The sequence below is a fragment of the Anopheles ziemanni genome, chromosome 2 (genome assembly GCF_943734765.1).
Source record: "Anopheles ziemanni chromosome 2, idAnoZiCoDA_A2_x.2, whole genome shotgun sequence".
NCBI classification, from domain to species: domain Eukaryota; kingdom Metazoa; phylum Arthropoda; class Insecta; order Diptera; family Culicidae; genus Anopheles; species Anopheles ziemanni.
Genome location: NC_080705.1, coordinates 26,578,220 through 26,590,226, shown reverse-complemented (window position 1 = coordinate 26,590,226; position 12,007 = coordinate 26,578,220). Strand labels below are relative to the sequence as shown.

The 12,007-nt window shown below is 44.9% G+C and overlaps 3 protein-coding genes across 5 annotated transcripts; 1 reads left to right on the top strand and 2 right to left on the bottom strand.

The window, feature by feature from the left end:
• Window positions 1-600: 600 nt before the first annotated feature.
• LOC131293297 (uncharacterized) lies at window positions 601-1,564 on the bottom strand. Its single transcript, XM_058321377.1, has one exon. The coding sequence runs from the start codon at window positions 1,537-1,539 to the stop codon at window positions 601-603; it is 939 nt and encodes a 312-aa protein (XP_058177360.1). The 5' UTR covers window positions 1,540-1,564.
• A 626-nt stretch (window positions 1,565-2,190) lies between these two features.
• Window positions 2,191-8,259, bottom strand: LOC131286152 (myotubularin-related protein 14). The gene is made up of 7 exons (XM_058315047.1): window positions 8,001-8,259; window positions 5,297-5,867; window positions 4,490-5,228; window positions 4,077-4,418; window positions 3,220-3,330; window positions 2,464-2,931; window positions 2,191-2,403 (listed from the first exon to the last, which is right to left on the bottom strand). The coding sequence occupies exons 1-7, from the start codon at window positions 8,085-8,087 to the stop codon at window positions 2,247-2,249; spliced, it is 2,475 nt and encodes an 824-aa protein (XP_058171030.1). The 5' UTR covers window positions 8,088-8,259; the 3' UTR covers window positions 2,191-2,246.
• Window positions 8,260-9,050: 791 nt separating this feature from the next.
• Window positions 9,051-11,201, top strand: LOC131286170 (cyclin-dependent kinase 8). 3 transcript variants are annotated; one of them, XM_058315093.1, is made up of 6 exons: window positions 9,051-9,430; window positions 9,493-9,744; window positions 9,810-10,213; window positions 10,277-10,682; window positions 10,801-10,824; window positions 10,916-11,201. In XM_058315093.1, the coding sequence occupies exons 1-6, from the start codon at window positions 9,209-9,211 to the stop codon at window positions 11,129-11,131; spliced, it is 1,524 nt and encodes a 507-aa protein (XP_058171076.1). In that variant the 5' UTR covers window positions 9,051-9,208; the 3' UTR covers window positions 11,132-11,201. The 3 variants fall into 3 exon arrangements, with proteins under 3 accessions (XP_058171076.1, XP_058171066.1, XP_058171055.1); XM_058315083.1 differs by having other exon boundaries at window positions 10,774-10,818; window positions 10,907-11,201; XM_058315072.1 differs by having other exon boundaries at window positions 10,774-10,824; window positions 10,907-11,201.
• Window positions 11,202-12,007: the final 806 nt, after the last annotated feature.

Sequence of the window (12,007 nt, the reverse complement as noted above, 5' to 3'; positions counted from 1 at the left end):
CAAACGATGCAGTTTAGTATCATTTTGTTCGGTTATAACGCTCTCATTTCAGCGTAGTCATCTAGCCCGATGCATAGCAGCGTGATTCACACACCGCCGGCCCGAGACACAGTTCACGTAAGTACCTACCTAAATAATTTATCTTCTCTTCTCTCACTTTCACAGAATATCAAAAGGCGAGGAGGCACGAGAAAGAAAACAGCCAGAGCAACCACGGCAGAGAACAACTTGTTTTTTTTTCAACCTCTGCAGTTTTTTGACGTATGCGACTGTAGACAATATTTCACCTTTTCACCACATTCACCACAGTTTTATTCACCCCCGCAATCGCTGAAATGCGGGGCTGAGCCGCCATCTTGGCTGTCAAAATGTTACGTGGGGTCAACATGTAAACCGTGCTGCCAGATAGGAATAAGAAACCGGAACAATATTTTTCACATTGATAACTTTATTAAAAATTTGGAATACGCTCCTCTGCGCTCTTGCAAATATCTTTGATAAGTTGAACTAGCAACGATAGAACTCATGTCAATAATAAATTGCTATAATAGCACAAAAAAATTTTAGTGTAAAATTTTCGTTTGATCATGTTTTGTAGTCTTATCTGTTGCCTCTGTCAGCTCTAAAATTTCTGCTGGATTGGTAACGATCTTCTTGATCTTTCGACGTCTTGGAATTTCTACTGTAAGGATTGTGGTAAGGCTTATACTTCTGCCGGTCATCTTCATACGATCGGCGACTAGTATGGCGATTGCGATCGTATCTTCCCATGTACGTATCGCCATAGGTTGAATTGCTATAAGACGGAACATCTGACGGCCCACGATGCGATGCATAATCTTCGTTACGTCTCTCAAAATCATTGTAGCTGTTAGCTGACGATCTATACGGTCTTCGGTCGTCAGTCCTTCCTCCAAAAGCAGGTTGACGCTCCGAATACTGCGATGTCATTTCGCCATGCTCTTCTTGAACGGCGGGTTCTGTTTCGGAAGATCTATCTGGGCTTTTAGTACCTTCCGATAGGGCTTCCTCCTTCACTGCTTGCCGCTCCTGCGCATCATCGTTTTGGAATTCTTGCTTGATCATGGAGATACTGGCGTTTGGAACGACAAACTTGTTGGCACAGGGAGTGATGAAGCTTTTGTGCTGCTCTTTTCTCTGTTTGCATTTTTCCAGCGGATTGTAGGCCACGTAGTTGGAATCGTCCCAGCATTCATCATCATCTTGGAGCGAACTTGCTGATGCTGATGCAAATGATGAGGCTCCCGGTTTGTTGCCGGTGTTGATGATAATTTCGTCCACGGGCGCGGACGACGCCACCGACACACTGTATTTGTAGGCGTCGAACTGTGCACGACTTGGGCAAGTTCGCACGTGTTCGTTTAGTTCCTCCGGTTTCATCAAGTGAAACGAATTCAACGGACACCTTGCGTACTTCACATCCGGATGTTGTCTTTGGCATTTCGTGAGATGTTTGGCGAATGAATTTGCCGAAATTTGATGTAAGGGATCAAATGGACACTTGTACAAGCCCGACATGCTGACGATGCGAGATTCAAACACGGGAAAATTGTGTTATTTTTCCACAACTCTGCTTTGCGTGCGCTTCACGGTATCTGTTTACAATGGGTATCTTGTTTACAATCACATTTGGCAGTGTTGCCAAACCTGAGAATGATGACAACGTGGTAGGTCAAGTTCAAGCGTTTTCTTCAATCACCAAAATGCATCATCATACATGGAGCAGATTTAAATTTTTGGAGATGAAGGATTTTATCTAAACCATTAGTAAAATTTTTAAATGGAACTGCGGGTTGATTTCGAGACAAGGCCTCAGTGTGGGTTGGTTAGAAATAAATTGAAACTTTCTAAATCTCTTTCACAGTCAGTTTTGCGCTTTATTTGAACAAAACAACTACCCTTTCTTGCTACGAAAAGGTTCAAACACGTCACCTGAGTTACACGCCGGTAGCTTACGAGGTTATTATACAAAATCTGAACAAAAAGCATATTAACACAAGAAAAAAAAAAAACTTATATATGTATATATGAAAAACACCTTGCAATTCCAACAATGTGGAAGACTCTTGCACGACGACGCAGAAGAAAAAAACCCTCTCCTAATCCTGGAGAGCGCAGGGGATGCACGCGGATGATGCCATTACTTATTGTTGTTCGGCTTGGCTTTCTATTCCTTTTCGCTCCCAGGGTTTCGGTTCCACTCGTTGTCTAGCCGGGTTAGGTCTCTAAACGGATGTCCGATGCGCTAGGCCCACTTTTTCCGCAAAATTTCCGAGCAAACTACCGAGCGCCGAATCCGGTACGGATTTAAATTTGAATGCAATCGTCGAGTAGTAGCAATTGTAGAATAACGTTCGTACTTGATTTAATCGTTCACGTCGCCTGAAAAACAGTAAAAGTGAGTACCGTGTGTTTTATATGCAAGACAGAGTTAACACGTACATAGCATAAAAGTCGTGACTGTAGGATGAATTAAAGCACTCGTCATCTAGTATTGTGCAGCAGCTGGAATCCTGCGATTGCTGTTGCTGGTGCTGTAAATGTGGAGCAGCATGCCCGTGCCCATGGTGTAGATGGTTGGCGTTCGGTGTCGTGGCAGTCGCATCCGTGGTCGCTCCACTGCCACCGACGGTGTACATCACAGACGAGGGATGATTATTGCCGTACAGATTGCTATTTACATGGTTGTGGTACTGCGATTGATGATGCTGATGATGATGATGATGATGGTGATGCGGGTATTGGTGGCCGGCCGCTGCGTGTTGATGGTTATGCAGTTCCGTTGCCGAGTCGGAACTGCGAAGACTCCCGGTGCCGGATATCATCTGCCAGCTGCCCACGGATAGGGACGAGGTCGATTCTTGCCGTTGACGTAACCTACTCGCTACTGGTACGGAAACGGGACTAGTTCTGACAAATATAGATAAATGGTTGGTCAACGGTCAACGGTAGCCATGAAAGTAGAGAGCAAAAAAACACAAACGAAAAACAAAAGAAAAAAGGATAAATTTTGAGCCAACTGTTCAATTTAGCAAACAAACGTCCAGAAAGAGAAAATTCCGTTCAAACTTTCCACTCCTCGAGTAGGAAGAAAAAAGAACCCAAGCGAATAGAACATTTTCAGCTACACAGCGATGCAAACCATTCGTCTTGAATGCGTTGCATCGCTGGTAGAGAAAGAGCTGGAAGACTACTAACCTTGTCGGTTGCGGTGACCAAGCGCAATGATTACTGAGATTAGTAGTACTATCGTTCGATATGCATCCAATACTGCTATTACTATCGTGACTATGCGCTAACCAGCCATTGCTGTTTCGAAGGGGAGGGCAGGATGGAAGGAGGGAACATGTGTGTTTGGTTTGGTTTATTTGGGTTTCGCAGTGGGAGGGGGTTGGGGAATGTTGGGCATTTTTAAAGGTGATGATAGCGAAGGGAGTGAACAACATAAAAGGATGCACACAGTAACAAAAACAAAAAAATAAAGAAAGAAATGCAAGAAAGCGTTAAAAATGTACAGGAAAAGATAAAATGCATAAGAAGTACATACAGTCGAAGCTGGATGGGTTATAGTCGTCTTCAAACGAAATATAGATATAAGTACCAAAACGAAATTCTGACTATATTTCCATATCGATTTAGAATTAGTAAGTTTTTTTTGATCAGGCACGACATTTTTTGTTGTGCATAAGGGTGTATCTATCTCGTTTTAAAAGACATCAGTTAAAATAAGTATACGAAAATCGGTTCCTTAGGTTCCTCGTTATCCAAGTTCGACTGTAGGCAAAAGTCAAAAACAAAGTAAATAAAAAGTGTACGCGTGTATCTGTATGAGGCACAAATGAGAAGAATACTGATGATATAATCGAGCATCGGTTCAAACAAGTTTCCCCTTCGATAGGATTTCGAAATTTAAACATTTCATTTGATTCTATTTGGACCAATTTTTTGTTTACACTCCATTTTGATCTATTTGAACCGATGCTCGCCTTGGAAGCACCCATGAAAAAAAAACAAATACCACTGTTAGAAGTCACGCTGGTCATAAAAGCTCTTACCCATTGCTGGCATTCAAGCTATCGTCATGTGGATTATGGTAGCCGCCGACGATTGGTCGGCCACCGCTCGTATTATTGTGGGAGTCAGCATGATGGAAGCTGGAGCCACCGATGGTCACGCTGATGCCGCTACCGCCAGACCCCGCGGTTCCACCTACACTGATGCACGTCTGGGTGTCATGCTGGGACGAGCTGCGTCCACTGAGGCAGCTGCACGTTGAGTTGAGGGAAACACTCGAGCCCCGGCTCTCGCCGTCCAGCAGTATCCCATCGAGCATACTTTCGCTGTCCGTTCGAATAACGCCTATACTGCTGCTTCCGCTGCTGTGTTTGCTTTTGTAGCTAAAAATGTATCATTGAAAACATGTGTCAACGAGTCTAGAGTGATTTCGTCAAAAGCCACACTGACTTACCGTTGACCCAAAATGCTGTACTCGTCTTCGGCGATGTACTTTAGGGCGTAGAAGCAGAAGAAAAAAATCACCTCGCCCTTGTTGAGCCGATCGGGCAGATTGTGACCGAACAGCAGCCAGTCGTAGGCGATGGTAAAGTAAAGAATCTGTGCCGCACTCAGCGACTGATGGATTGCCCCGTCCGCCCACAGGGAGAGGCGTAGCAGTGACACGAACAGGGGTGTCCGGTCCCATCCGCTAATGCAGTGAATCAGTAGCCCCGAACTGCTGTCCTGCAGGTAGCGCAGCAGGAGCTTCAGATAGTTCTGCGTGATCTTCACCAGATCCCAGTCCTTGTAGTTTTCCCAGTCGATTGGCAGCTGCGCCGTTACTGAGTCTTCCGGTACGCCGATGCTCGCGTCCACGTGCGCCTGCGACCAATCGAACACGAGTCCCTCGCCGGAAAAGTTGTTATCGCGGTAGTCGCGGAAAAATTCGCACCCCGGATACGGCAGCGAGACGATCTTGAACTCGGCGTACCGCTTCTCCTTGTCCACCTTCTCCGAGGAAGTGACGTTCATGCCAAATTTGACCTTCTTCTTTTCCACCATAAAGTCGACGATCGTGCCAACGTTCAGTGTCTTCAGTAGCTTGATATCCTGGCTGCGCACACGATCGAACAGCTGCCAGTCGCTGTTTGTGATCGGCTCCTCGAACGTGTCCTCCGAAAGGGACGTCTCCCGTGCTTCGTACGCATCCTCTGCAAAGGAAATTGGAACACGTATTAAAATGGTGATGATAGAAGATTGATCAGTTCATTCTACGTACCATCCAACGTCGGTGAGGTAGCAGTGGAGTCCGAACTGTAGAAAAGGTAATCCAACCCGGACCGGCCGTAAATCTCCGGCCCACCGGACAGCGTCGCTGATCGGCAAATGTACTTTCCCTTGTATAGTATAACCGGCAGTGGAAATCGAGCCCGGCATCGGGCGAATCGTGCTTTGTTAATCAAATCCCGTAGCTTGTTTGCATCGTACGTTGTCTCGTAAATAGTTTGTGGCTGCTGCTGCTGTCCTGACGAAGGCACAGTTGGTTGTTGCTGCTGTTGCTGTTGAGTAGCAGCTGGTCCGGATTGCTGTTGCTGCTGCTGGTGACGTAGTTCGGCTGCTAGATTGCCGGACCGTGGCAGGAAGTCGGTGTTGCTGGTTGGATAGCCATTGTTGGGGCCCTGAGTTGGTGCCTGAGTATTGGTGCTGCTGGAGAGGCTCTTGTATTCATACTCCGGAATAAGCAGAGTACTAGGATAATGCGAGGATAGCTCGCCGGTGCTGTTGCTGATCTCTATCACGCTGTAGTCCTGCTGGAGAAGTACGTTACACCGATGCATAACGTCGTTGCCCTGGAAACCGAGAGGGTGCGTGTGCTTTACTTCATTTGAACGTTTTGAATTTAAATTTAATCACAATGGTAACTATCACCATCCCATGAAGGTAAAATAATTAACCAATATAAATGGGATAATAAGCTTCTTCAAATTAATTCCCATTCAATTATTGATGAGTGCATAATTATTCCATTTTATAGACGATAAATGACGTGCAAAAATTCCGTTGGCCTAAGCTGCGTAGCAGTATGTTGTTTTTTCGTAGTACATGAACGAAACAAATAAAATTTCATTTTCGTGTATAACGTTTCCTCTCCACAAAGCAAGGTTTTGATCGGAAGCCCGTATGTTTGGCAGGGAAAGTACAAAAGTTCCCCTCAAACTCCTCACCCCACCCCACCACCTTTAATGAGATATGATAGTATATTAGAAAAACTTCCATCTAGTAAAACACCGCTAGATAGAATCTCTAGTAAAGACCTATTTATACCCGATAATTTTGGGTATGGATGGACCCTGAATCCTCCAGTCTATTAGGTTCCGTACTGTACATTATCCTATTTGTGGTACAATGATCAAAATCATTTAAACCCACGGGCATCGTTTTCCGTGATAGCAAAGCGTATCAAAATACTACGATGCATGAAAAGGTAGATACCTATATAACCCTCCGGGACCGCAATTAAATCACATTCCCTTCATTAGCGGTGCATTGGAGCGTATACGCCAGGTAAACAAATAGTAATCATGCAACGTACATTGCCATGAAAGTTCAATGGTTGAAAATTATCCTCGTGGTCATCCATGGACGTTTGTTCGATGTAATCCTTCCTGCTTCGTGAGCCATTTGTTTCGTTTTTATTGCGCTTTAAATACATCGGCCTGCCGTATGGCCTATGCGGCGCAAATATAAGCTCGTAACTTAGTTTCCATTTTTATTTCGATTCCCATCAGGATTACTCTATTTGGCCTTTGCATTCGCGTATCTCTCATGTTGTACTCCTTGTTAGATGCATTGAAGAAAAAAAAAACATGTAAACTATCCGGTGTGCCATAATAGCCATGTTGCCGTAGAGAGGCCGCTCGACATACAGGTTGCCACTAGAAAGGATGGTACAGGGTGCTAGGATAAAAATAGCCCATCGCCGCTCCTCCGGCAGACTGTTGTCCCCTCCCGTGCTCGGGAACACAAAGAAAGCTGAAGCAAAACAAAGAACGACAGAAAAGCGTCCGCTTGCTGCGTTGCTTTATTTGTGTCTAGTTTGGTGCGAAGATTCGTTTCGACTCGCAAGGCCAAGAATATCATTTCACTCCGGGAAGGCGGTGATCGCTGGCGGGACCATCCACCACCCTTCCGCCATACAATGTCACTGGATTTCCGGTGCGCGAGAAGTGGGTGTCTTGTGTGCTGCCCTTCGGCGCCTATGTAAATAACGCCACAACGGCACAGACACACGGCCCACCGTACAAGCGGCTACAAAGTTAAAAAGCGTGGACCGTGTTGTGATGTATTTGTTATGGCACAGACGGCGATGGCTACGACGATCGGGTCGAATTCGTTTCACAACACACAACGTTCAACAAGGCGGGAGCAAAACAGCAAAAACAAAAAAAAATGTACACACAGGTTGTTTTGATGTTGTTTGTGATTTGTGCTCCCCCCAGAGTCCCGTGGGATCACCTATACATTCGTCGGGTGAGACAGTGCCCGAGGCGGGGCTGGTGGCGCTTGCAAGGCCTTCGGGTAAGCGGCTTATCGCGAAAAAGAAAACGCGATGGAGGAACGCTAAAAAGAGTACACGCAATACTCTACGGCGCCCGCGTGGGGTGTCCATTTACGTCAACGTCACGCGAAATATGGGTGAATAGGTTAGGGCTACTTCTTAATCTTTCCCTTTGGAGTGGTGGTGGAATGCTTCGTTGTCCGTCCTGGAGACGGATGTCCTTGTGTATTCTCGAACCGTTATTCTACTGCAAGGTTAAGCAATTCGCACTTTTCGTCTTAAAAAAGCATGTTTCAACACTCGCCACCGTTATGTAGCCTTGAGGGGGCTCTATTGCTTTGAGTCGAGGCGAGTAGCTCGTGCTTGACGTCTTGCCCGCTGCTTCTCCCATCCGCGCCCAAACGAAACTCAATTATACACCTACATTTTCACAATCCTTCGCACGGTACATGTTTTTGGCGAAGTATTCCAATAACGATTGGATGTCCTGCTGTAAGATTTCGCAATTCATCCTGGCTGCACATTGACGACGGTGGTTTGGGAGCACTAATCGACACGCGAAACACGATGCAGTCAATCGCGATGGTAGCGAAGTGATGTGGCAAACACTTGAACGAATCACGAGTGATGGTGCTGCTGCTGCTGTTACTGTCACGGGGATAAGGGTTTCACGCGGAACACACGGGTTTTTGGCCGACGCCTGGGCACAAGGTGCTGGTAATCTGCGCTATTGGGTTGAAGTGCGATACGCAAAACTACGTGAATCACTTCTACGCAGAAACTTTCACGGGACGCGCGAAAGCGTGCTAGCGGATCGAGCTGAACTGCAGGCAAAACAAACGCAAGTTTTTTTTTCGGCCAACCCAAGTGCGGAAGATGATTGACAGTTAGGCCACCTATCCACAGAGCAAAAACGGGTGGTGACATTTACGTCGAAAAACACTCTAAATTATCAGGCAACTGAGCAGTTGCTACATTCGAAAATTAGGCTTTTGTTCTTCAAAAGAATGGCAGTTACTTATTGATAATTCGGCCATACTATATTGTGAATGTTTCAATCACACTTTTTGGTTAATTTTCTGTAATGATGAAACATTTCAACGTAAAGTTGAGTATTCATTCACCCGAATCTCAATTCTCAGCTATGTGGAGTCGAGGCTTTATCGAGAGTGTTTGACAAATGTTGGACAAGGTATATATTGCATGTAAGGTTCTTATGCTTCATTACGCGCTGCGATAAATCAGTAAAAACTTGTCTATATAACAGGAAAAAAATTATCCATGATTTGTATTAGCATATTTCAGTATGAAAACCCCTTGCAAATAAATTAATTAATTAATGTAATTTTTATTATTGCAGTTTACCTTCGTGGCCCCTTGCATTTCGACGTCACTGATGTTGACAGCACGGTGGCATCAAGATTGTTTACGTTTTCGATCTTTTTTTAGCGAAAACATTCGTAGTTGGCGGTCCGCGAGATTCAGGAAATACGACACTAAAATTGTGCTTAAGCTGTGTTAAATACTAATATCGATTTGCCTTTCACCGCAAATCGTTTTTTCAGCAAAGCCTCTACAGTATAGTTTGCGCTTCGATTAAACTTTTCACCCGTTGTTCTCCGCTGCTGTACTATGACTACTGCTGTTATGATGGATTACGACTTCAAGATGAAAACGCAGCAGGAACGGGCCAAAGTGGAAGATCTTTTCGAGTACGAAGGATGCAAGGTGGGCCGAGGAACGTACGGCCACGTGTACAAGGCGCGACGGAAAGAGGGAAACGACGCGAAAGACTATGCCCTTAAGCAGATCGAAGGGACCGGTCTGTCGATGTCCGCATGTCGTGAGATTGCGGTAAGAATGTTGATGTCCTGGATTGTCGAAAGTATTACAACGATTTGGCATGTTTATTACAGCTGCTACGGGAATTAAAGCATCCCAACGTGATCAATCTCATCCGGGTGTTTCTGTCGCACACGGATCGTAAAGTGTGGCTTTTGTTCGATTACGCCGAACACGATCTGTGGCACATAATCAAGTTTCATCGGGCTGCTAAGGCCACTAAAAAGCCAGTGATGGTGCCGAAGGGTATGGTGAAAAGTTTACTGTACCAAATATTGGACGGTATCCATTATCTTCACAGCAACTGGGTTTTGCATAGAGATTTGGTAAGTACCAATAAGTACACAGCAATAGAATGTGGTAAAATAACACTTTTGATTGTTCGCTATAGAAACCAGCCAATATCTTAGTGATGGGTGAAGGAAACGAACGAGGCCGGGTGAAGATCGCGGATATGGGATTTGCCCGTTTGTTCAACGCACCATTAAAACCGTTGGCTGATCTCGATCCGGTGGTGGTCACATTTTGGTATCGAGCACCGGAACTACTGCTCGGGGCTCGGCATTACACGAAAGCCATCGATATATGGGCCATTGGGTGTATTTTCGCCGAACTGCTTACTTCGGAGCCGATTTTCCACTGCCGTCAGGAGGACATCAAGACGAGCAATCCATACCATCACGATCAGCTGGACCGCATATTCAACGTGATGGGTTTCCCGCAGGACAAAGACTGGGAAGATATTCGTAAAATGCCGGAACACCACACACTAACGAAAGATTTTAAGCGATCCAAGTAAGAAAGTCACACCACGTTTGCTTTTCCCATCTATCCTTTTTCATCGTTTCTTCGTTTCAGTTACGCAAGTTGCTCGTTGATTAAATATATGGAACGACACAAAATCAAGCCCGACAGCAAAGCGTTCCACCTGCTCCAGAAGTTGCTCTTGATGGACCCAAACAAACGCATCACGTCCGAGCAGGCTATGCAGGATCCCTACTTTTCGGAGGACCCCATGCCAACGGCCGATGTATTTGCCGGGTGTCCCATTCCCTATCCGAAGCGTGAATTTCTCACCGACGAAGATCAAGACGATAAAGGTGAAAAGCGGCAGCAGCAACAGCAACAGCAGCAGCAACAGCAGCAGCAACAACAGCAACAGCAACAGCAGCAACAGCAACAACAGCAACAACAACAGCAACAGCAGCAACAGCAGAACAATCAACAGCAGCAAGGCAACCAGCAACAGAACCAGCAAGGAAATGTAAGCTAACAGAGACGCAAAAAAGAAGTCAGCATATGGATTGATATGCTTGAAATTCTAATGTTGATTGTTTGTTGTTCATCTTTCATAGCAACAACAGCAGCAAAATGCTCAACAGCAGCAGCAACAGCAGCAGGCAAATGTAACCATTTACTGCTTTTTTTTTCTTGTTGTACAAATTTTGTTTGACCATGTTGTCCTTTTTCTTCTCCTTTCCACAATAGATGCAACAGGGTGGAGGCGGTGGTCAAGGTGGCGGCGGGATGGACCACAACAACGCGAAACGCGTCCGTCTTGGTGGTCCCAATGGCCATCCGAACAATCCGCAGGGCGGCATGACGCAGCAGGATTATCACCAGCAACAGCAGCAACAGCAGCAGAACCAGCAGCAACAAAATCAAATGATGTTCAACAACGCCCAACAGGGTGGTTTTCAGCAACGGTATTAACTTTATAAGACAGCCTAGAGAAGGCGAGTAGCAACAAGAAACATTTATTACAATACAATCACTTATATGATACCTATCCTTAAAATACATTCACAACAAAAATATGTGTTTTTTCTCATTTCCATTTTCAATATGGGCTTATGGCATTCGGAATCATAAAAACATAAAATTGAAAGATTTTTCAAATGAATTGTTGAAATCTGTTGAAATACTAAAAGTTATGAACACATTTGTAGTTTTAAGCCGTTATTTCAACAACCTTTGGTGTTTTAAACTTTATTCAAGTAACCTTGGTCAAATTCAAAGTGATGGGACCCCGGTATGGGAGCAATATTGCTTTGTTCCATCAAAGGAGCAAGTCCGTTATTATTATTATAACATCGTTCATGCTAACATGAGCTTCATTATTTGCAACCTTACTCTATTAAGCTATCAACTTCTAGGAGCAGATGTCGATATGAACTGATTAATTGATCAATAACAACAAAGGCAGTTTCACTCTGGTGCGAAAGGTGTACATTTCGTTACAGGAAACTAGATAACTTAAAATTTTCTACGCAGTCATTAATTAAGGCATGATTAGATTCGAAAATGGAATAATCGTTATATACAATTCAAATTCTCGTTGACTCCTGGAACAAGTTCCTTTTTCTTATGCTGGGATCGGATTAAATAATCAATCCGGCTCCCATCTCGCATCTCTATTATCAGTCTGCTCTCTATTCGCATTCTTCACGAATGTCGTGTTTCCCATTCAGTCTTGTTTGAGAGTTTGAAGGCGCCGGTAGTGCACTGGTTTCGCGCTCCCGTACCATATATACCTGTACAGCATTTTACACAGTGGGGAAAATAGGTGTGCCTAGCAGACGCGAAGAA

Excerpts from the sequence above, each read along its gene's own strand:
- LOC131293297 (XM_058321377.1), bottom strand. The coding sequence starts at position 1,539 with ATGTCGGGCTTGTACAAGTGTCCATTTGATCCCTTACATCAAATTTCG.
- LOC131286152 (XM_058315047.1), bottom strand. The coding sequence starts at position 8,087 with ATGAATTGCGAAATCTTACAGCAGGACATCCAATCGTTATTGGAATAC. Across the intron at positions 5,868-8,000 it reads GTGCGAAGGATTGTGAAAAT|GGCAACGACGTTATGCATCG; the intron begins GTAGGTGTATAA and ends CTCGGTTTCCAG. Across the intron at positions 2,404-2,463 it reads AGTCACGACTTTTATGCTAT|GCGACGTGAACGATTAAATC; the intron begins GTACGTGTTAAC and ends ACTGTTTTTCAG.
- LOC131286170 (XM_058315072.1), top strand. The coding sequence starts at position 9,209 with ATGACTACTGCTGTTATGATGGATTACGACTTCAAGATGAAAACGCAG. Across the intron at positions 10,214-10,276 it reads AAAGATTTTAAGCGATCCAA|TTACGCAAGTTGCTCGTTGA; the intron begins GTAAGAAAGTCA and ends TCTTCGTTTCAG. Across the intron at positions 10,825-10,906 it reads AGCAACAGCAGCAGGCAAAT|ATGCAACAGGGTGGAGGCGG; the intron begins GTAACCATTTAC and ends TTTCCACAATAG.